The sequence below is a fragment of the Scyliorhinus torazame genome, chromosome 5 (genome assembly GCF_047496885.1).
Source record: "Scyliorhinus torazame isolate Kashiwa2021f chromosome 5, sScyTor2.1, whole genome shotgun sequence".
Lineage (NCBI taxonomy): Eukaryota > Metazoa > Chordata > Chondrichthyes > Carcharhiniformes > Scyliorhinidae > Scyliorhinus > Scyliorhinus torazame.
The window spans coordinates 272,955,778-272,980,281 of NC_092711.1; the positions used below are offsets into that span (position 1 = coordinate 272,955,778).

The 24,504-nt window shown below is 46.2% G+C and overlaps 1 protein-coding gene across 3 annotated transcripts in view; it reads left to right on the plus strand.

Moving 5' to 3' along the window:
* The window catches only part of arhgap20b (Rho GTPase activating protein 20b), a 156,827-nt gene that overhangs the window by 108,687 nt on the left and 23,636 nt on the right, over positions 1-24,504 (plus strand). For all 3 annotated transcript variants that reach the window (XM_072505578.1, XM_072505577.1, XM_072505579.1), the window contains exons 9-13: positions 5,369-5,557; positions 15,685-15,863; positions 18,273-18,434; positions 20,054-20,163; positions 22,046-22,235. In XM_072505578.1, coding sequence (XP_072361679.1) covers positions 5,369-5,557; positions 15,685-15,863; positions 18,273-18,434; positions 20,054-20,163; positions 22,046-22,235 — 830 coding nt within the window. The remainder of the gene's footprint in view (positions 1-5,368; positions 5,558-15,684; positions 15,864-18,272; positions 18,435-20,053; positions 20,164-22,045; positions 22,236-24,504) is intronic.

Sequence of the window (24,504 nt, forward strand, 5' to 3'; positions counted from 1 at the left end):
GCTAACAGGAAGATTTCAAACATTTGCCGGAATACCTGCCAGTTTTCGCGGGGATCGCCGTGGCACTGGAGCTGCTGCGGAACCCGGATCTCGAACATCTTGCCTGGGTATCATTGCTGTTTGTCACTGTACGCTGAGGTATGGCTATATGGATTGAAACAGTTCAGTCCTGGTACCATGATTTGTTATGTTGTAGGTGTAACATAAGCGGCTTCCTTGTGGTGCACTTGACAAAGGAAGGTCCAGACGTGGAGATAACTTCAACACGTTTATTAAACTATTTACACTTCTATTACTCGGGTTCGACACCACTGCTAATCCTACTATAGCTACCCAGACTGACTAACCAGTTGCTGCAAACCAGTGGTGGGCGTAATATTGAATCAACCCTGTGTCTGTACTCACTGACTGTCTCCACTGGAAAGTGGCAGATCATGTGTGTGGTGTCCTTTATATATGGGTTGATGTGTCACCTCCATGTGTATCGTGAATGTCCATTGGTCGTGTCCTATCTACCTGATCTATTGGTTGAGTGTGTGTGCGTGATGCCTTTGGTGCTCCCTCTAGTGTCTAGCTAGCCTACATATATTTACATTGATGCACATCACCACACCCCTTACTCCAACTGCTCCAAAGATGCCAGTCACAAGGAAGAATCAAAAAGAACAGTCCTCTCCAAGGTACATGATCTGCCTGGGCCTTCATACGAATAAGCACAGATTCTCAAGATTCAAAGTAACAAAAGTGCAAAATAAATCAAAGGTATGCGATGTATGAGCACAAGGGCTGTTACCCTGTTTTGGCAAAACCATATTGGGCCGCTAATGTGATATGTGATTTGTGCAGTCTTGCCCTGTTCTGTTATCTATTTGTATCGGGTTTTTATTTTGCACTTTTGTTACTTTGAATCTTGAGAATCTGTGCTTATTCGTATGAAGGCCCAGGCAGATCATGTACCTTGGAGAGGACTGTGTTCTTTTTGATTCTTCCTTGTGACTGGCATCTTTGGAGCAGTTGGAGTAAGGGGCAGCACGGTAGCACAAGTGGATAGCACTGTGGCTTCACAGCGCCAGGGTCCCAGATTCGATTCCCCGCTGGGTCACTGTCTGTGTGGCGTCTGCACGTTCTCCCCGTGTGTGCGTGGGTTTCCTCCAGGTGCTCCGGTTTCCTCCCACAGTCCAAAGACGTGCAGGTTAGGTAGATTGGCCATGATAAGTTGCCCTTAGTGACCAAAAAGCTTATGAGGGGCTATTGGGTTACGGGGACAGGGTGGAAGTGAGTGCTTAAGTGGGTCGGTGCAAACTCGATAGGCCGAATGGCCTCCTTCTGCACTGTATATTCTATATTCTATGTTCTATGGGAAAATGAGTAGTGGTGGGCGCCTTGGTTGGTTAATCTTTGCTCGATTTGTTGAAGTGAGAGTCTGTATGCTGTGGATCTGCATTATTGGAGCCCTTGATAAAGGAAATTACTGTGGATGCTGGAATCTGAAACAAAAGAGAAAATTCTGGAAAATCTCAGCAGGTCTGGCAGCATCTGTAGGGAGAGAAAGGAGCTAACGTTTTGAGTCCGATGACTCTTTGTCAAAACTAACAGACAGAGAAAGTGGGAAATATTTATACTGTGGAGTGAGAATGAAAGATGAGTCATAGCCACAGAAACCCAGAGAAACCGGGTGCTAATGGCCACAGAAACCAAGGGGAAAGAGTGCTAATGGCAGTCCCCAGAGAGAACAAAAGATGTGAAAGGTCAAACAGTAGAGAAACTAACATCAGAGGATGAACTGTAGATGTAGGGGGAGGGGAATGGGGAAGCAAAGATGAGAAAGGTGAAGGAAAGGTGGATAAGATTGGGGGGGGGGGGGGGAATTAAATATATATTAAGAAAGAAAGAAATGGTAAAAGACTGTTAAAATGAAATGAAAACAAATGGTTCGAGGTGGGGAGAGCTGATCATCGGAAGTTGTTGAATTCGATGTTCAGGCCGGAAGGCTGTAGCGTGCCTAACCGGAAGATGAGATGTTGTTCCTCCAGTCTGCGTTGAGCTTCACTAGAACACTGCAGCAGGCCAAGAACAGACATGTGGGCATGGGAGCAGGGTCTTTTGTTCAAATGGCAAGCAACAGGAAGGTCAGGGTCCTGAATGCGCACAGAATGGTGAGACCAAACGCAGACTGGGTGATCGCTTTGCTGAGCATCTTCGGTCTGTGCTCCTAGCAGGAGCACTACCAGGGTGATAGAGTGACAATGCCAGGATGCTTGCATGCCAGGGTGGCACTGCCAAGGGGGGCCATGTCCATGAATGTAGGGTGGAGGGGAAATGAAGGGTAGGAGGTGCAAGGCATTAGATAGGGGCCTCTGGGAGGTTGGGGGGAGGGGAGATGAAGGGTGGGGGTCCTGGAAGGAGGGGCCTGTAAGGGACTATGGTGTGTCCTGAAGAGGGGAGCCCTCCGGAATCCATGCCAGGGTGACATCACTTGGGCAGTTGTGGGGTAATGCCCATGTGTGTGAGCGGTGTCATTGGCCTTGGGTTGGACGTGTGGGGGACCCACATGCTCACCTAGAGGTTGGGGTATCCTTACAAATTGGCGGTCTGATCTCTGAGGAGCCTGTCTGGCCAACAAATTCAGCTCCCCAGAGATGAAAATGATTCTAAGTGTGAGTTAAACCGGTGCGAAACACCCCATGGCCCAAGTGTGGTTAGATGGCAGTAGGGACCCCGCCAGCAGTGTCAGCAGGAAACTCCCAACAAAACCCTCCACAAATGACACTTTGAAACTTTTCCATTAGATTGTGCCCAGAGTCTCTAATATAGGTGTTAACACTCTGGTTCCCGAGTTCATGCTGACTAGAACCCCGCTCCCCGTGCTGATCCCTCATTGCCCGGGGTTCACGCACTCCCTGAGCCAGTCACATGGACCATTAAAGGTGCTGCGCTATCACAGCAGTAAACTCACTTCTGAATTACAAGGTTCTGGGTTCAAGTCCCCCTCCAAAGCTAGAGTGGAAAAATCAAGGATGAGACTGCAGGTGCGTCATTCTCCGACCCACCGCCGGGTTGGAGAATCGCCGGGGGCTGCCGTGAATCCCGCCCCCGCCGGTTGCCGAAGTCTCCGGTACCGGATATTCGGCGAGGGCGGGAATCGGGCCGCGCCGGTTGGCGGGCCCCCCCGCTCGATTCTCCGGCCCGGATGGGCCGAAGTCCCGCCGATAAATTGCCTGTCCTGCCGGCGTGGATTAAACCACCTTTTGAACGGCGGGATAAGGCGGTGTGGGCGGGCTCCGGGGTCCTGGGGGGGGGCGCGGGGCGATCTGGCCCCGGCGGGTGCCCCCACGGTGGCCTGGCCCGCGATCGGGGCCCACCGATCCGCGGGCGGGCCTGTGCCGTGGGGACACTCTTTCCCTTCCGCCTCCGCCACGGTCTCCACCATGGCGGAGGTGGAAGAGACTCCCTCCACTGCGCATCCGCAGGAAACTGTCAGCGGCCGCTGACGCTCCCGCGCATGCGCCGCCCCGATATGTCATTTCCGCGCCAGCTGGCGGGGCAACAAAGGCCGTTTCCGCCAGCTGGCGGGGCGGAAATCCCTCCGGCGTCGGCCTAGCCCCTCAATGTTGGGGCTCGGCCCCCAAAGATGCGGAGCATTCCGCACCTTTGGGGCGGCGCGATGCCCGTCTGATTGGCGCCGTTTTGTGCGCCAGTCGGCGGACATCGCGCCGTTTGGGGAGAATTTCGCCCCAGCTCATAACTGAGGGAACATTGATTGCATTATCGGAACTGTTGTCTTTTGTTAACCCGAGGCACAAAAGATCCCACTGCACTGTTTCAAAAAAGAGCAGGGAAGTTACCCCTGGTATCCTGGTCAATATCTACACCTCATGAAACATTATCTGGTCATTATTATATTGCTGATTGTGGGAGCTTGCTGTGCACAAATTAGCTGCCACATTTCCTACATTATGACAATGACTACACTACAAAACAGAAGTATTTAATTGATTGTGAAGCACTTTGAGACATCTGGTGCTACGTAAATTATTTATTTTCTCACAGAACTCCAGTAACTTAAGGAAAACAGGGCAAAAATATTTAAAAATTAGATTGATGTAAATTGTCATCCTTGGCAGTTCTGGCGCAGATCTTAGCATGCTGGAAGCAATCCTACTTCTAAAGATCTGACTACTCACATCCTGGATCTCTTTCTGTTCATCCATTTGGAACTTTACCACTTTGGATATATTCCCATTACCTGTTCATTTTCCCCCCAGACAAACTAAAAATGTCTTGAAACTCATTTGTGGCAAGTGTTTTTGCTCACTGAGGTGAATGGAATACTTCTAAATGTTTTATATGCATTGTCAGTTTGAGTGTAGTATTATGTCAATTCAGAACAAGGCTTACTCACTCTAGACTGTAATTGCCCTTGTCTGGTTTTGCATCTGTCTGGCTGGTGTTTGAACAGGTGCCTCTAAGCTTCTGAAATGAAAACCAGACGCCAGAAATGTTTTTTCTTTCAACTGATCTAATAAACATACGGTCACTATTGATCTATAAGCCAATGTGACCACCAGATTGCACAAAAACAAGGTCCTACAGGAAACAGTAAGATAGATGAGCAATTAGATATATTGGACTTATTAGCTGAGGGAGAAATGTATGCTGGGATATCACAAAGCCTACTTTGCTCTTCTTTGAATTGGGCTCGGGAACCTTTTACATCTATTTTCACTGGACAGTTGGTAGTTGAGCATTCTTCTTTTTTTAAATTTAGAATACCCAATTGTTTTTCCAATTAAGGGGGGCAATTTAGCATGGCACCTATCCGGCACATCTTTGAGTTGTGGGGGTGAGACCCACGCAGACACGGGGAGAATGTGCAAACTCTACACGGACAGTGACCTGGAGCCGAACCCGGGTCCTTGACGTCGTGAGGCAGCAGTGCTAGCCACTGCACCAACGTGCCACCCCGGAAGTTGAGCATTCTAATACTGTAATGCGGTTCAGAAATCTGAGGGCAATCACTGCACTGGATAGGACAGACAGCACAAAACAGGCCCAGTCAGACCACGCTGGCATTAATGCACCACTCAAGCCTCCTTCCATCTTTCCTTATCTAAATCTACCATGTACCCTTCTATTCCTTCACACTCAAATGGTTGTCTAGCTTCCCTTCCCGTTAAATCCATATCTACTATTTGCTTCAATCACCCATAGGTGCACATAGTTCCACATTCTCACCGCTCTTTGGTGAAATGTTTTTTATGAATTCCCTTGTGGATTTCTTGTCAACAATCTTATATTGGCGGCTCATTATAAACTGTTTAACTTCTCAAAGCTGAAGGAATAATGAGTTTTCAATTTTGTGTTTCAGGGCACGAGCAACCATTTAGTATAATCATGAACTGCCTCAGAGACTTTACTGCGCAAGTGGAAAGGTCTGATGTCAACGTCCAGTGCCAGGGGGGCAATAGAACTCTCCTGTTTGAGGACCTCCCAAAGGCCAAGCAATGCCAGTTTATTCTGAAGCCAAGGCCACAGCCTGACATCCATGTGACCAGGGGTGAGTGATGAGTGAAATAGTCAAAGACATTGATTGAAGAAAGATAGGAAGTTTTCATTGAAAAGCATGTGACTTGATTCCTCTGAAATGCCTCAAAATATTTCCCATATGTGGACACAGAAAGCAGCCACTTTACACACAGTATCATCACACACGTCACAGTGAGATGAATGACCAATTAATTTGTTTTTGGCTGTTGATTGAAGGAAGAATGACAGACTGGACACCAGAAGAATGCGCTGCTCTTCTTTGGGGAGTATTATCAGCTTGGACTGATAAGTAACATTTGCAACACAGCTGCCAAGCAATGACCATCTCCAAGAAGAGAGAATCCAACCATCTCCCTTTGACATTGCCATCATTGAATCCTGGGGGTTATCATCGACCAGAAACTGATCTACATCGGCCATATAAATGCTGTGGCTACAAGGGCAGGACAGAGGCTGGGAATTCTATGGAGAATAACCTCACCTCTGACTTCCCAAAGCTTGCCCACTATCTTCAAGGCACAAGTCAGAATTGCGATGGAATACTCTGCACTTGCCCGGATGAGTAAAGTTCCAACAACACTCCATCGAGAACAAAGCAGCCTACTTGATTGGCACCCCATCCACCACTTCTTCCACCACAGACAGACAGTAGCAGCAGTGTGAACCATCTACAAGATGCACTGTAAGAACTCACCAAGGCTCCTTAGACAGCATCTCCATACCTGTGACCTCTACCACCGAAAAGGACAAGGGCAGGACATTCATGGGAAGACCACCAGCTGCATGTTCTTCTCCAAGCCACACAACACCCTGACTTGCATCTATATAGCTGTTCCTTCACTGTCACTGGGTCAAAATCTTGGAGCTCCTTCCCAGACAACACTGTGGGTGCACCTACACCACATAGACTACAGCGGGTTCACCTCCACCTTCTCAAAAGCAATTAGGCATGGTCAATAAATGTTTTGGCCCATGAAAGAAATTTTAAAAAAGGAACATTTAACAGCCACCTGGCCAATGTTCATGACCTTGGTTTCACATCCCATCAAAGTGCAATGCCTTCAACAATACAGTATTCCCTTAATACAGTATCCACAGGGGGCCAGCACAGCACTGGAGCGGTTCACACCGCTCCAGCGTCCTTACGCGGCGTCAAATGGGCGCCGCGCCAACCCGCGCATGCGCAGTTGGAGCAGCCCAATCCTGCGCATGCGCAGTTGGGTCGCGCCATCCTGCGCATGTGCGGGGAACGTCTTACGCACGCCGGCCCCTCACCAACATGGTGGCGGTGTTCTGGGGCCGCGCGCGGAAGGAGGTAGGTCCAGGGGGGAAGAGGCCGGCTCGCCGATTGATGGGCCCCGATCGCGGGCCAGACCCCATCGGAGGCCACCCCGGTGAAGGAGCCCCCCTCCCCCCACAGGCCGCCCCCCCAGCGTTCCCGCAGAGTTCCCGCCGGCAGTGACCAGGGATGGACGGCGCCGGCGGGAACCTGTCGTGTCGTAGCGGCCGCTCGGCCCATCCGGGCCGGAGAATCGCCGCTCGCCAGTTCTCCGAGCGGCCCGGTGCGAATCGCGTTCCATTGGTTTCCGGGGGGTGGGAGAATTGCGTGCGGGGGTCGGGGCGGCGTGGCGCGATTCGCGCGCCGCCCCGGTGATTCTCCCACTCAGCGTGGGGGTGGGGGGAGAATAGCGCCCGAGATGTCTGAGAAAAAGAAGATGGTATGGTGTGGAAAATCCAGAATACTACTTTAAAACAGTGAAATGGGACAGGGAATCATGGGTCCAAGCTATTAAAATATGACCTTTGAACTACCATCAGGAGATTTCTCTTCTTGCAAAGTAATTAACACTTGGAACAAATTTCTAAGCAGAATAGAGGATGCAGAAACCCTATAATTTAAGAAACAATTAGATACTACAATTAGTGGAGTGTATGGTAGTAAATTCTTGTTAGGCAAGGGAATCAAAGGCTATTGGGGGTAGATGGGAATATGGAATTTGAAACACGAGCAGATCAGCCATTATCTTATTGAATGGTGGAGCAGGCTTGAGGGGCCGAATGGCCAACTTTTGTTCCAGTCTCGTATGTTTGTATGTTGTTCTGAATAGCCTTTTGTTCCTATGTCAATCCCGGCAACATCAGGATAGGTATCAGAATAGCAGAGAGGCATGGTTTTAATAAGTACTTGCTGTAATTATATGTCTGAACAGAAATGCCATTTTGTGATCCGAAGCCCAGTGTTCTGGGTTAGTCTGTTTTCTTTTGTTTGAGAGACAAATTTGAGATCAGTTCGCTGCAGGAGATGGATGCTTATTTATCTTTTCTGAGGCATTAGTGGCTGGGCCCATTTTATGGCCTTCCACCAGGTGCGTTTTCAGCAGGGGTCACGCATAAAATACTAGGGGTGGCAAGCCTGCCATCTACTTGCCCACCACCCAATAGGTCACCATAATGTGGTGGATGTGGGGAGGTGCACCAAAATGGGCAACCTTCCCATGATTTTTAAATGAATAATTAACAGTTGAGTCAATTGATTTGAATTTCACACTGGGTTGGTGTGGGCAAGTGGACGTGAGCGAGAAAGCTGTCTTTGAAAAAAAAGGTTTGGAAAGGTGGGAAGGAAGAGTACAGCATTCGGGGGCTGTCCCCAATATGTCATCCCCTTTTGTTCCTCCCCAATTGGCCCCCAGAACCTGATCCCTCCCTGCCCAAAAAGGTCCAATTTGCCTGCTTGCCACATCTGGCCTCTCTTGTGGGCCTGCTTGCAGTCCCAGTAGTGCCCACTATTGAGTTCTGGCACTACTGGGATTGCTAGAGCTACCGGTCAATCAGATTAGCTGGCAACTCTCGAGGGTGGCACTTCCTCTCAGTGAGGGGTCAAATTCTCACTGACATCCTGTTTAGCCCACTGTTAGTGCATTACCACTGCAATGCGGACTTTTATTGGGTCCGTTGCTGCCGGCTGATTCTTGCAATGGGGAAGAGGTGGGGGTGAGCAAGATGCTCCTCCACGAAATTCAACCTTGGGTGATAGGCCTGGTGGAAACCAGGTAATCAGGCAGTTAAAATTGGTCAGGAGATTTACTTGCCATGTCCTGCTGCAGTCCTGTTGTCTCATATTTTGCCATTCTGAGCAGTTGGCTAAGGCAGTCACCCAAAATTGAAGGGCATTACATTAAAGATGTAGACCAGGCTCTGATGTTGTCCCTGAGTCCTAATTGCAATTTTAACCGGTGGCCTGAGCAGGAAAATCATTGTCATTTTTCCGCCAGGTGGAGATAGTGGAAAGAGGAACCAGGACAAGATGAGACCTAAATAGGTAATCTTATTTAACTTCTTGTCAAATTATCCTGCGAAGCCCGACACAGAAAGGTTAGGTCTGCCGTGGGCTTCCTCCCACTCCACTCTTCCAAAATCCAGTAGTCTCCCAAACCTCTCTCCCTGTGACTTATCTGAGTGCCAGTAACCGTTCCCTCATCCTGGCCAACTGCTGCTGCCGGAAATTATTACTTTGCATGCTGGCCAGCATCCCGTTTGTTTCAATTGGGCACCAGATGGCCTGCAGAGGTTCAAGAAGGAAGGTTACAGCCACTGTCTCAAGGGAAATTAGAAATGGGCAACAAAACTTTGGCCTTGCCTGCTACACCACATACCACGAAAGAATTTAAACAAAAACATTGCGCACAGGCAGTTGACCATAGCAAGCAGATGAGGAGTTGGATTTAAAATTGCACTAGCCCCAGCCCTCCCCACCCTCCCTTCATTATCTTCTCTTCTGGTGTAACATTACCTTGGCATTTTGTTTCTCTCATGGCCTTCCATCATATAAGGACATATATGGAAGTACACATAATGAACCCAATGAGAAGGGTGCTATGTCACAAGCGTGGGAATCAAATGATTTCCCAGCTTGAAACTGCTGAAAGGTAGCTTGGAGAATACTTTTTTAACTCCATGCTCAGCTGTCTTTTGTACTCAGTTCAGTCAAAGTTGATATCTCAGAAGGGGTTTCCAAGCATTCCAAACCTGGAATTTTCTGGGATTCTCTGGTCCCGCCGGCACACACCCCTGCCACGTTTCCCAGCAGCGTAGAGTGGCTTCAGTGGGAATTCCCATTGACAGTGGCAGGAGCAAAGAATCCCACTGCCGAGGTTCCCGTCCATGAATTCTACCTGGTTTGAGAAGAAGCCATGTGTGTTCAACAAGCTTAAACCAGGTGCGATTCTGGTTTAGTTCGTAGAATTTCTGAGAGAACATCTTTGGTTCTCATTAGTACATAATTTGCATACACCAACCATTTTGTGTGCAGCCAATTTTACCAGAAATCAGTGTTTATGACCAAACGGGTGTTACTTCAGCGTATCTGACTAACGCCGCCAAAAATGATTCCCAGTGCCAGGACTACACCCAGTTGAAGTGCTATATTTATTATTTCAATTTACATTTGTTAAGGAAGGGGAATAATATCAGTCAGCATTCATTAGCAACAACTGATGCTAATCAATACAATATATAAGATTTGGCCTCAGTGTTTGAAAAGCTTGCTGACAATCCGTGCTTAAGACCTGATGTGAAGAATAGCCACTTGATGAGGGGCTGTTCACAGGATATGAGCAGTGTTCCTTCAGTATTAAAGGCTGGACTCAGGGCTTCCATAATAGCTTAGGGCAAACATCAAGTGAGTCACTGATCTAGGTAACCACTGAGTCAGAAGGTCATCGCAGTTATTTTGGTGAAATGGTGGATACTGTGCAAACAAGATATCTCTTTGAAAGTTGGGTTTTAATGCACAGAATTTGGGCTAATTGGTGATTACTATGATTTAAATGTGTCTGTAGTCACTAAAACAGACAGCGGCAGGTTTAGCTGCCAAGTGCAGATTAGAAGCGATTTTCATGGAGCAGTATTAGGTCTATGCACCTACTCGTGCTGATGATGTGTAGTGGCTGGTGGATGAACACACAGTGCCAGGTTTTGGAATGGTTTGGGGACTGAGTGAGAGTGCACAGAATTTCTCAGAGGCGTCACTTGAGGTCCTGCTGGAGGAGGCTCAGAGAAGGAGGTGTGGTGTTCTTTGTGTTGCTTATTTCAGGATGGTTGGCGTATTGTTCACAAAGACCACAGAACTTAAACAAAGCTATAAATTTATTAACACTACTAATTTGGATTTGATGCATACTCCTACACAGTTGATTAATAACATTTAACTACACTCATTTACAGCTAATCTTGCTACTGATATAAACTATGATCTGCTCTCACTTACACTATTTGTATGTCTGACTCTCTCTAGCTAACTCCTGCACTCACTCTCCCCACAAGCCCTTAGCAACACTGCCGTATATAGGTGTAACTGTAGCTCCCTCTAGTGGCGACTCTGGACATTTCATTAACCCTTGCAGTTCTAACAGTTATGATAATACCACAGGAGGGATGTTCCTGTGCACACAAGCCATCTCACCCTCCCATTCCTCCTGTTCCTGGTGCTGTCTGTCTGCTCTCAAGTCCTCCTCCAGCAGATCAAGAGTGACCCATTTCATGATGCTGATGACCAATCACACCCTTTTCCCGATGGCTTCTATAAGGTGTCCAATAAGGTGCAGTAGCAGAGCATTTCCTCTTTTTAGGTACAGTTCTCAGAGGATATCCAGAATAAATATTGGTAAAGTGTTGGTGAAATCTTGATAAAATGTCCCAGAATATTTCCGGGTGTGTTTCAAAAACTCTCCTCAAACGTCCAACAGCAAAATGTGATGTACAATCAAGTAGCACACAAAATCTGCCAATTTGTTTCCAATCAGCAGGTCACTGTTGGGAGAGGGGTTATGTCAAGCACTATCCATTGAAAAACTGCAACTGCATTAATGAACGGCAGCAAGCAATTTAAATGACAATCAGCCCTTTAACAACCCTCCAGCCAACCTTCCCAATGCAGATGACAAACCTTTTACCAAGATGGAGTCTTGTGCTAAAAGCAGGTTGAAACAAAGTTTCAGCTTAAGACACTATCTTAGACATCTCGGCGGCTCTTTTAAAATCTAGGGAAAATCAGCCCCTCACACCTCACTGTCTTAGGTAGCATGGCAGTGAATTGTCAAATTGGCTTCAGTGCCTCTGAACGAAGGAGAAGAAAAAAATAAGCTGGACAAAATTATCTGCCTTTAAAGCACATTAAATCATAGAATTTACAGTGCAGAAATAGGCCATTCGGCCTATCGAGCCTGCAAAGAGCACCCCACTTAAGCCCACACCTTCACTCTATCGCTGTAACCCAATCAACCCCACCTTTCCTTTTTGGACACTAAGGGCAATTTAGTTTGGCCAATCCACCTAACCTGCACATCTTTGGACTGTGGGAGGAAACCGGAGCACCCGGAGGAAACCCACGCAGACACAGGGAGAACATGCAGACTCTGCACAGACAGTGGCCCAAGCTGGGAATCGAACCAGGGACCCTGGAGCTGTGAGGCAACAGTGCTAATCACTGTGCTAATGTGCCGCTACTGTGAAGCAATCAAGGATGAACATTCTAGGAAAAATATATTTAATAACTGATAATTGTTTACTACTTGTGATTTCTCATCCCTATTTTGCAATTTCCTTAAATCATAGAATATTGGATAGTATTCAACTGATGGGTACTTTAATTTCGAAAATATTTCAGTGTACCAAAGATATGCACTCGGGCAGATTTCCCACCCTAGCCCTCCAACCTTTGCCTCATCTATAGCACAAATCATGAAATCAAAACTGGTACTATTCTGTCTAGTCTCGAGCAGAGGTCACGGCTATTCTTAAACTCAAATGAAACAATTCCATTATTATGCAATTAAGAAGCCCTCTGAGACAAGATTGCTATTTTAAATGTTGGAACAGGAAATGCCTGATTGTAGATAATATCTTCCTGTGGCTCCTGGTGAATTTATTGTTTAGTAATTGTAACATTTTTAATTATAGTGCTCTCCTGGTGTCCATTGCAGCTTTCTGTGAAGTGGTCAAGATTTTATGGCACTGTGACATGCAAGCTGTTCCTGCTTATAGTTCCATAGCAGCCCCTGTCTACAGCCCATTTATATTGCAGATCTGTTCCCCCAAAATGGCCTGTTTGATAACAACTGCTTCAGGCACCAATGTTGTTGGATAGTTTCTACAGCGGACTATTCTACTTTGGAATGAACTGGCATATGTGCACATTTATATCTTCCATGGTCAGCGTGGAAGACTTTCCGCTGGTGAATGCTGAGCTGATGTAATCGGGCAGGTTTCGTTGGAGTCAATTGATTACTGTGATTTGTATGGTTCTCTGCCATTTCCCCTCAGCATGAGCTAAAAAATATTAAATGACTTGATTGGTATTTACCGGGCAAAGGTACAATTTAAATTAATACCTCATTGTTGTATTAGACTTATTATTCCAAATCTTGGCGTTGACTCTCTGCCAGGACTTCCCACTCATTTCCTGAATCTTGCCGGAATGGAATCTATGCCATTCTTCTGGTGTTTCCCTGTTGTGGACCAATGGGACTATTCCTGCAGAATTTATCCCCCATTGTGTTAAATTTCTTTTGTCCTCATCAAGTTCAGGAGTACTTTGGCTGGGGAATGGGAACAGTTATTGTTTCAGACACTATCCATCAGCATCAAGCACCCTCAGACCAAGTAGCTTATGCATATGAGGTAGAATCTTGCACTCTGTGCACACAGTGCTGGCTGGGGTGAGAAAACGGGTGTGTAGCTCTCCAGCGGCACAGCTGAGATTTCCCTCCAGATTCTCTGGCACTCTGTGCACAGAAAATCGGGGGTCGTGGTTTCCACCATCACGTTAGCGGAGCGGGGCCTGATAGAGCCGGCAAAGTCGACTCCACAGAGATGTCGGGGCCTGAACTGCTTTTAAATGAAACTCCCGCCCATCCCCTCATGGACACAGGGGACCCCTGGTCCACAAGCAATGGGACAAGCCCCCCCTCCACCCGCACAAGCACTGGGGCAACCACCCCCCCCCACACATAAGTGTGTGTAAGCACCACATGGGGCTGCCCTGTTGCCCACCCCTGGCACAGCCCATGACCGTGCCACCCCAGCACTGCCAAGTTGGCACTGTCAGGGTGCCAAGGCACTGCCCAGGCAGGTCCCTATCCCCCCCTCCCCAAGAGCTATACTTACCTTTGCACCTCCAGGGAATATCCAGTGAAAATCGGAAACGAGATCTCGCATTTTCCGATTCTCGTGAGATTTTGAGCCCAGGTTGCCGTTTGCACTCACGAGTAATACGAATTCCTATTGACCAACTCCAGTTTCAGAATAGTATTTCGTAATCATTGAAACACCTTGGGCGGGATTCTCGTTTCTGAGGCTAAGTGTTGACGCAAACGCAGAATTTGTAGACTTTCACGGCAGAGAAACTGGCGCCACACCTGGACCGATTCAGCTACTATTAAGGAGCTAGCACCTGTGCTGCGTGGAACACAATCGATTGCAATGAAAAAAGGTGCAGGATTCTCCGGGTCCGTGATTGACACTCGGGAGGCTGACAATCTGCAGGTGCGCATACACATTACGCTCCCCAAGCTCACTCATCCCAGACAACAAGATGGCACAGGTTTGTGCTGGAATGCATCCATACAGCTGATGGTTCGGCTGGGGCCAGAAGGCACCCAGGGGGGCGCCCTGAGGGGGGACCCATACAACCTGTTGATTTGTTATGTTGTAGTTGTAACATAAGCGGCTTCCTTGTGGTGCACTTGACAAAGGAAGGTTCAGACGTGGAGATAACTTCAACACGTTTATTAAACTATTTACACTTCTATTACTCGGGTTCGACACTACTGAAAATCCTACTATAGCTACTCAGACTGACTAACCAGCTGCTGCAATCCACGTGGTGGGTGTAATATTGAATCAACCCTGTGTCTGTATTCACTGACTGTCTCCACTGGAAAGAGGCAGATCATGTGTGTGGTGTCCTTTATATATGGGTTGGTGTAATGCCCCCCTGTGGTTGTTTCACCTCCGTGTGTATCGTGAATGTCCATTGGTCATCTTCTATCTAACTTATCTATTGGTTGAGTGTGTGTGTGTGGTGCTCCCTCTAGTGTCTAGCTAGCCTACATGCATTTAAATTGATGCACATCACCACACCCGTGACACTAAGTTCAAAGTAGCATGTTAGCGGTGTGCGCAGCTGCATGGCTGCCTTGCCGGCTGTGGCAATGGTGTTCCATGCCCATCCACCCTGACCACACACCCCACCTCCTGTCCCTGCCCCGGTATTCCCCTTGGCCCTGGGTGAAGACCCCCGGCTAGTGCCACAACTGTCAGCAAACTATGGCAATGTTGGACACTTTCCATACCCCCTCCCTCTCCCTCAGCAGCCGCCAAGCCAGCTTCATGATTTGCAAAAGCACACGTGAACTGCGCCATCGGGAACTCAGCCCATCAGAGGCGGAGAATCGCGGAGGCTCCGGACAATACCGGGTAGGGCCCACTAATGATGTGCAAATGGTGTTTACTGTATGTACGTTCCGGAATGCATTGACGCCACTGTCGAGGTGTTGGAGCATTTTAATTTGGTGTCAAATTGGAACCTGCCGCGATTTTAGCGTCAGAACTGATTCCCTGACCAATCACCTTTCCTGATTTCACCATTGGCTAATGGAGAATCACGCCCCTTACATTTTCCACACTAGCCTCCCTTATGTCTCTCTATGTGAGATTACCGGTAAATACCAAATAGGATCAGTTTTGCTCTTGGAAGTAGGAACCAGATTAACAGTGCACCAAGTATGTTTCATGTCTGAATCTTGCAGCAAGTAAAGACAGAGCATGATGATCGCATGAGTTTGGATTGGTTTAATATCCGGACCCCAAAAGTAAAGATTTAACTAATTACATCATCAAAAGCATCTCATATCTTGTATAATGCAAGAAAGTGCACTTCTTTAGAAGCAGCAAATGGGTCAAGGACTCAGTTACACACTAATAAATTTGAATAATATGTGATGAAACAAAATGTACTTGATGTGCATCTTCTCTACTGTTTTGTACTTTCTCCTGTTGCTATAATAAGCCCTTCCTTGAAAGGATAGTTGAATACTTGAATCAATAGTATCCCATTTATATTTCCATGTTTTGTTTCAGAATCAACTCCAAAAACTCTTAAAAAGAAGAAGTCATTGATAGACTGGGCTCTCCGCCGTAGTTCTAGCAACCAGTCAGACAGCAGTCTTACCTCAGAGTCTCCAATTACACCAAGGAAGCTTTTTGGTCTGTCTCTACCATCCATCTGTAAGAATGGCACCCTTCCGAAGCCCATCATGGTAAGGCATGCAGTTGATCTCCAAGAACAATTAATTGGCAATGAAGAGCTTTCAGATGTCCTAAGGGCATGACAGGCACTACATAATTTTTTTTTCTCCTTTTTGGTCTGTTCCTTTTCTCTCCACAGTGAAACTTTTCTGCATATATTCAGATTAGGGCTCCAAGTTCTAGTTCTACAATAGATTTAGAGTTTCTGCTGTGGAAAAGAGGAAGTGAAACCACTCAGCTGCTTTTGATGTGGTGGGAAGCTGTCAATCATAGCAAGAGTGTTTGTAAACATTGTGGTTAGCATCAAAGCAGGGTAATGGGAATGCATTCAAGCATGAAGGGAAAGATAAGTAAATAATCCACCAAGCACCAGTGTCTGGAACAAAAAACTGTCCATCACTGACTGGTGAAATGTATTGCAGTGTGAAATTGAATGGAACATTTGCATTTCTGTCAGGGGATTTGAAGCCCTTTCAAGTGTACTTGGCTTTGGAGGAAGCCTCTGAGATTTCTAATAATTGCTGCTTTAAAGACTTTTATCTGAGGAAGCATATGTTAGGAAAGGGTAAGTGAAAATGCAGTGATAGTTCCTGTACTGCGTGGACTGCTCTTCAGCTTTCAGGCAGGGATGGCTGATGGGAGTGACTGATGGGGTCTCTGATGGGGAGGTCTGATGGAGGTCACTGATGGGGCGTCTAATGGGGGTGACGCTTGTGGGGTCTGATGATGGTGACTGATGGGGGGGGGGGTGTCTAAGCCCAGAATCCTTTGGGAAATCCCTGTCTGCATCTTGGCAGCAGCAGAGGGGCACTTCATCAGTGCCCTCACCTCCTTGAGCCCCATGGGCACAATTGTGGCAGGACTGTGCTTGGCCAACTTTGTAACAAAATCCGCCTGGTGGAATTCCCAGTGAGGGGATCAGAGCATTCTTTGAGGGGGTGCGGTGTGATACGAGCTCCAAGCCCATTAAATGAATGCATATGCATACTTTGAATTAATTTGCATGTTTCCGCCGATGCCTGGCACCAAATCCGTTTTTTGGGGACGCTCCATTCTCCGCCCAGTCAGGATTCCTGATTGGAGAGAAGGTTAATGGTGAATCCAGGCAACTAGAACCATAGAATAGTTACAGCGGAGAAGGAGGCCATTCAACCCATTGTGTCCATTCTGGCTCTCTGTAAGTATACCTCAACTCGTCCCAATCATTCACCTTTTCCACAGCCTTTCTCTTCAGGTGGTTATCCAATTACCTTTTGAACACCACAATTAAATCGGCCCAAGCCACTTGCTGCGTAAAAATGTTTTTCCTCATACCGCCATTGGTTCTTCTGTCAATCATCTTAAATCATTGTCCTCTTGTTCTTGACCTTTCTGTCAATGGGAACAGTTTCTCTTAATCTACTCTGTCTATAGCCGCATGACTTTGAAAACTTCTACCAAATCTCCTCCTAAACCTCTCTTCTGTAAGGAGAACACCCCAGTTTCTCTAATTTATCCACACAACTGAAGTCCCTCAACCTTGGAACCATTCTCATGAATCCTTAAACTCCCTCACTTCTTCACATCTTTCCAAAGCATGTTGTTCAGAATTGGATACAATGGGTGCTATTTACTGGCCCTCTGACCGGAAACGGAGACCAGGCATATCAGCATGGCGGGCGGGGGGTGTCTCCCAGGCGATCAAACGCTCCCGGGTTGCCGGCCTCTGGTAGGGTGCACCTTGGCAGTGCTGGTGCCACCTGGGCACCTTGGCACTGCCATCCTGGCACCATGGCAGTACCACCTGGGTGCCAATGTGGCACTGCCCAGGCACCAGGCTGGCAAGGTGCCTGGCTGGCATTTTGCCTGCGCTGGGGATCGGCTCCAGGGGTGTGGTGAGGTGGGGTGGGGTGGGGTGTGTGTGTGGGGGGGTGGTGGTGTCAGGGGGTCATGATGGGTGGTCAAGAGTTCAGGCACCATTTTTAAAAAGTGTCCTGATCTCTTCCTGCACTGAGGAGCGGCGCCGACAGTGCAGGAAGTAACGCTAAGTGCAGCCTTGGGGGGGTGGGGGGGGGGGGGGGGGTGCGATTGCCACTGAGGTCAAAAGTAGCAAGAGAGTGTTGTTAAATAGCAGGGTCGTTCCCAGCACTACAAGCAGCAGGAACGACCCTGCTAACCTGCCCAGAACGGACTCTCATTTCTTTTGGTTAGATCGTGTCCAATACTTCAGTTGAGAATGAACTAGTTTTTCAAATATTTATAATGGCATAGGTTAGGGCCTAGGTTAAAGACAGGATTAAAATTAGCCTCTTCATTAAGATTAAGGATTGGGTGTGTCTCTTTGTACTAAAAGTTGGCTTTACAATTACAACCTGTACATACTTTAAAAATGAATCAAGCATTTAGTGAAGTTTTGAGTGAACTCTGCTATTTCTCTGCAGGATATGTTTGTCCTGTTGTATCACAGAGGCCCCTCCACCAAAGGGATTTTCAGGCGTTCAGCTAATGCCAAGACGTGCAAGGAGTTAAAAGAGAAGCTGAATTCTGGAAATGAGGTGCAAATGGACAAGGAATCTGTCTTTGTGGCAGCTGCTGTCATCACGGTATGAGATTATATAACATTCCTGTTCCAAAGTAAATTAGATTCGACCTTAAACATGGATCTGTAGTGCCCTTGACTTTAACCTAGAAACGGCACAAGAGATCAGACTGAACAGAGCAGAATACAAGCAGCTGAATCCCCCATTTTCCATTAGGATACAATTTACAAACCTAATCTCACGACATGGAGTTTTGCCCTCCAGGAAACCCATTTCAAATTATATTCCGTCAATTAAACCTAGATTTGTAAACATGTGGAGATGTTGAAGTTGGACTGGGGTGGGCACCGTAAGAAATCTTACACCAGGTTAAAGTCCAACAGGTTTTTAGAATCACGAGCTTTTGGAGCATAGCTCCTTCATCAGGTGAGTCCTGATGAAGGAGCTACGCTCTGAAAGCTCATGATTCCAAATAAACCTGTTGGACTTTAACCTGTTGTTGTCAGACTTCTTACTAGATTTGTAAAGTTAGTGCTTACAATGTAGTTGTAAGCTCTAGCCACAAGGTGCCTCTGAGGAGTGAGTATCTGAAGCCTCACATCCAAATTCCTTCAGCATCCCATACATCAAACAAACTTTTAGATGTCAACTGATTGGTTGCAATGCCACAGGTAATTTACTGTTTGGAATGATTCAATCTAACATGTATCCATTGCTCACTAAATCTTATGTAGCTCAAATTTTCCAGGAGCCATTCCAAAAACATAAATTTCACGATTATCAGTATATCTCTTTAGTTTCAAAGGCTACGTCCTCTCTTCTGTTGCCACATACCTTTCTTTGCAAATTGGTAGCTTTGAACTCACTGACAGCAACATCACAGGGGAATGAATCACTCTGGGATGGTGCAGGGTTCCTTGTTATCTAGGCAGCTTGCAGCAGGCATTTTGCACACAGCAAAATCCTACAAACAGCTACAGGAGACAAATGAGGCAACAGTTCTCTTGGTGCATAATCTGACTCAGTCACATTCATGTAATATGTTAAATCAAGAGCGACCAAGAACACTTATCATGAACAGTTGCATGTTCCGTGAACATTCAGAACTTTTTCCTATTTTCTTAGCGGTAATTAATACTACAGGTAAAACAGAAATAAATGCTAAGTCTTACTTTTAGAGACATCAAGCCATTCTTTATTACCAACAGCTATAAAATATATGAAAAGGGAGAAAGAGATTAAAAGGCACAAAAGGGTAAATTTCATGACTCCTTGTCCAATGCAGGACTTCTAGTCTATCACTGGTGAGGAGTCAGAATATCTACCTTAAAAATAAGACCTAAGAAGCACAGGTGTAATGAGTTACAGATGAATATAGTGAATAATACAGAGTGGTATAAACTGTTTGTAAGTGGGAGTGTCCGGATCTGGATTTTGTTCATTTCTTTTGTTAGTACTTACACCACTCTGTCAGAGCTACTAGGATAAAACACTGATCTGAAATTCATTAGTGTGGCGCTCAACAAAATAATTATTTGATCACAATGCTGCTTTATGTCACCTTTACTTTTGTTAAGTTGAGAAAATCTGAGAAACACTTTGGTGGAGTTTTAAATGTACATGCCTATGAATATATTAATTCCAAAAGTTTGAGAAGAACTTGATAGCTGTTGTTTTTGTAGGACTTTCTACGTAACATCCCTGGCAGTGTCCTGTCATCTGAACTATATGAGAAGTGGATGGATGGAATAGAAAATGAGAATGAAGAGGAGAAAATACAGTCCATGAAGAAGTAAGAGAACAATTTTTTTTGACAATATAACCAGCATTGAGACACCTGAAAGGGTGGTGGAGGAGGAGACCCTCGTAACATTTAAGAAGTATTTAGATGTGTACTTTCGATGCCAGAGCATACAAGGTTATGGGCCAAGCGCTGGAAGATGGGATTAGAATACTTAGAATCATAGAGTCCCTACAGTGCAGAATGAGGACTTTCGGCCCATCGAGTCTGCCCTCCGTAAGAGTACCTTACCTAGGCCCAATTCCCCACCCTATCCCCGTAATCCCACCTAGGGGCAATTTAGCATGGTCAATCCATCTAACCTGCTCATCTTTGAACTGTGGGAGGAAACCGGGGCATCCGGAAGAAACCCACCCAGATGCGGGGAGAACATGCAAACTCTACACAGATAGTCACCTGAAGTCAGAATTGAACCTGGGTCCCTGGTGCTGTGAAGCCGCTGTGCTAACCACTGTGCCACCTTGTCACCCACTTAGGTGAGGTTTTTTCCACTGGTGCAGACACGATGGAACGAATGGCCTTTTATCTGCTGTAAACCTCCATGACTTGATTCAACTGCCTAGTACCCATCTCTTGAGTCAGGGCATTTTAGGATAGTGGGGTTTCTCATCCCGCCATCCGATGAGTCGGCAGTGAACACGTCCCCGCTGATACTGGCTGCCATTTAATACTTCAACGAATGTTAATTGACTGGAAATGGGACTTGTGTTCTCATTCAGGAGGAAGTCCCACCTCACAGAGCTGCCGGTCAATCAGGTTAGGCCACCAGCTCTCTAATCCCAGCAGAGGGTGTGATCAATGGGAAAACCCGTTGACAGTGGCAGGACAGGCAGATCCCACCACCGGCCATTTCCGCCACCCCAAAACATGGTGGACTTCCACCCTAATGATTGGATTTCACGTTAGTGGTATTTTATGGTCCAACTGGAGTCATTGTATTTTTGAACGCTCGTCGCATTTTACGGCCCCTCCTCCACTGCGAGGGGGCCATAGAATTCTGCCTGAAGTCCTGAGAATCCAGGATCATATGAATGTGGATTCTCAGTTGACAGAGAGTCGGTGAGGCCCGGGGCCTGAAAATTGTGCCCTCAATTGGGGAAAGGATGGACAGGCCGCCCTAGGCCTCGCCTGTCCAACCGTAAAATTGGGGAGAGGTTGGTGTGGGCTCCCCTGCCTGCAAACCTGCCAACAGTGGCAGGTAAATTCTCCCCTTGGGCTGCATTGATTTAACATGAGCTGAGTTAACTGACCTCAGCGAGGGCATTAGTTTGGGAATTTCAGTGGAGAAAATGAGCCAAGTTTCCTGCTACTGATCAGCATTTTCTGACTGTGTGACTGAACACCACCTTTCCACAGCACATAGCATCCCAGCACTCGTTGTTTAGACTCACAAATGATGAATGCCCTTTTGCTGACCTACCAGAGGGCTGTCAATCTAGCAAGAGTCAACATTTTCTAGAAAGAAGGGTAAAAGTTCCCACCTTCCTCCAACATCCATACGCATGTATTTAGCAGCAGAGTGGCTAGAAAGCAGTCAGGAACTATTATCCTGGTTCATCTTCTGCTTCCTAGCCAAATAATACCAAAGCTAACTTTAACTCACCAGCTACTATTCTGCCTGAAGTCACCAGCACAAAACTGGAATGAAACCAGGAGTCATCTGGACCTAATGACTTAATAGTTTTCCTAATTAGACCATGAAGAGGATATAGGTCTTTGAGAGCAGAAGTGCTACCTGAAACATTTATCGATGGACTAGAAAAACTGCATCGCCTTTTGTATGTGGTAACCTTTAGATATGTTATACTGTGCCAGCATTCTGAGGTTTGAGGCAAAAGGCCAATGTAACAGGGGCATTTTTGATATGTTGCAGTCTGGTGGATGAGCTTCCTCAAGCAAACGTCCTTCTTCTTCATCATTTGTTTGGAGTACTGCATCACATTGAAAGAAATTCAGAAGAAAACCAGATGACTGCTTTTAACCTAGCTCTTTGCATAGCTCCAAACATGCTATGGCTTCCTAGTCCCATGGGCCCAGAGGAAGAGAGCAAGTGCACAAGAAAGGTAACCTACTCATTTTGAACTTTCGTATTGGAATAGGTAAATTTGTAAGGAGATGAATCTAATTGTGGGTGATTGAAGAACACTATTAGTTTTACATTTCTATTCTTCATTCTGAATCTTATAAACATGAGAAGCATAGCCTAAATAGATAGTTTATGGGGAAGACATGTGTTTAGCATTCATCTAATGTTGTAATGATCTTGTAGATGGGAAATGTCACTTACTTTCTCCAACCTCTACATGCCTCAGGAGCTGAGCCATTTTGACAATTCCTTCTGTCCCAACTAAGATGCTATGCATCCTATGTCAGTTCTATTACTACCACAATTTTGCTACAAAGTCTTTAACTTCTTTAGAGGAAAGGTTAGATTATAACATATTTACACACAGGAGGGAGTTTAACAATTGCACTGATTTCTCCTCTCACCACCCATCAGTAAACAAAGGGTGTTTTGATTTTTGATTTCCCCCCTTTGTAAGTGGTGGCATATTTTCCAACCTCTTGGTTTTGGTGTGATCCGCTTTTCCAATAATAACCCAACAGCAAACCCGAGATAGGAAAAACTTAGAGGGTTAGTTTATTTTACACACACTCAAACTGCGGGAAGAAGGTTTGTATTGTACCCCCTTCTTTTGTTTTCATACAGTATAAGAAGGATAAAGAAAAGAAAGAGTAATAGGGTAAGGAACAGAGAGAAAATAAGAATTATTGTTTCACATGAATCCAGAATCAAAAGTCCAATTGTGTATTCCTTCACAGAGGTCAGCAGCTGAAACTGATGATGCATAATCAACTTTTTCAGTAGAGGTGACTTCCACGATGAGCTGGGCAAGCAGAGGCGAATTAGTCTTATAGGTGATGGTACAGAAGTTCCAGTAGAAACAGTTCCAGTAGATGGGGCCAACCATTCACATCCAGACAGAGCCCTTTTTCTGAGCTGCTGCTTTGTTGTTGAAGGTGGCTGATTGAACTTTGCATCTCCATAAGGCAATATTACAGGTTTCACCAATTTGGGGGTGGGAGGTGGGGTGGGGGGGTTATGTCACTCCCACTTCTCCACTTTGGCTTTGACATAGGATGTATATTCCTTAGTCTGCATTCTTGAGGTTGTTAATGCTTCAATCATTAAGAATTTCAAAAGAATTTCGGGATCTTTTATCCGAGCCAACTGGCAATTTCCATTGGTCAGGTCTGACCTTTGAATAATCTCCTTTGGAGTTGGTCTTCTGCAGTTCATTAGGGCATTAGAGATAACAGGGCATCTGCCTCTCTGAATGCCAGAAAGTTCCTTTTGTGCAAGTTAAAACCCACTCTGGCTCAGTAATTTTAAAGTGTTGTCCAATTTTTAAAATGTTCTAAATTTAAAAAAAAAAAAATTGAAATACCCAATTCATATTTTTTCCAATGAAGGGGCAATTTAGAGTGGCCAATCCACCTACCCCGCACACCTTTGGGTTGTGGGGGTGAGACCCATGCAGACATGGGGAGTACATGCAAACTCCACACGGCTGGGATCAAACCCAGGTCCTTGGCACCATGAGAGTAAACTTGCTCAGAATATAAAAACAGATAGTAAAAGTTTCTACAAATACATAAAACAAAAAAGAGTGGCTAGGAAATATTGGTCCTTTAGAGGATGAGAAGGGAGATTTAATAAAGGGAGATGAGGAAATGGCTGAGGAACTGAACAGGCTTTTTGGGTCGGTCTTCACAGTGGAAGACACAAATAACATGCCAGTGACTGATGGAAATGAGGCTATGACAGGTGAGGACATTGAGAGGATTGTTATCACCAAGGAGGTAGTGATGGGCAAGCTAATGGGGCTAAAGGTAGACAAGTCTCCTGGACCTGATGGAATGCATCCCAGAGTGCTAAAAGAGATGGCTAGGGAAATTGCAAATGCACTAGTGATAATTTACCAAAATTCAGTAGACTCTGGGGTGGTCCCAGCGGATTGGAAATTAGCAAACGTGCCACCACTGTTTAAAAAAGGAAGTAGGCAGAAAGCGGGTAATTATAGGCCAGTGAGCTTAACTTCGGTAGTAGGGAAGATGCTGGAATCTATCATCAAGGAAGAAATAGCGAGGCATCTGGATGGAAATTGTCCCATTGGGCAGACGCAGCATGGGTTCATAAAGGGCAGATGGTGCCAAACTAATTTAGTGGAATTTTTTGAGGACATTAACAGTGCGGCAGATAACGAGGAGCCAATGGATGTGGTATATCTGGATTTCCAGAAAGCCTTTGACAAGGTGCCACACAAAAGG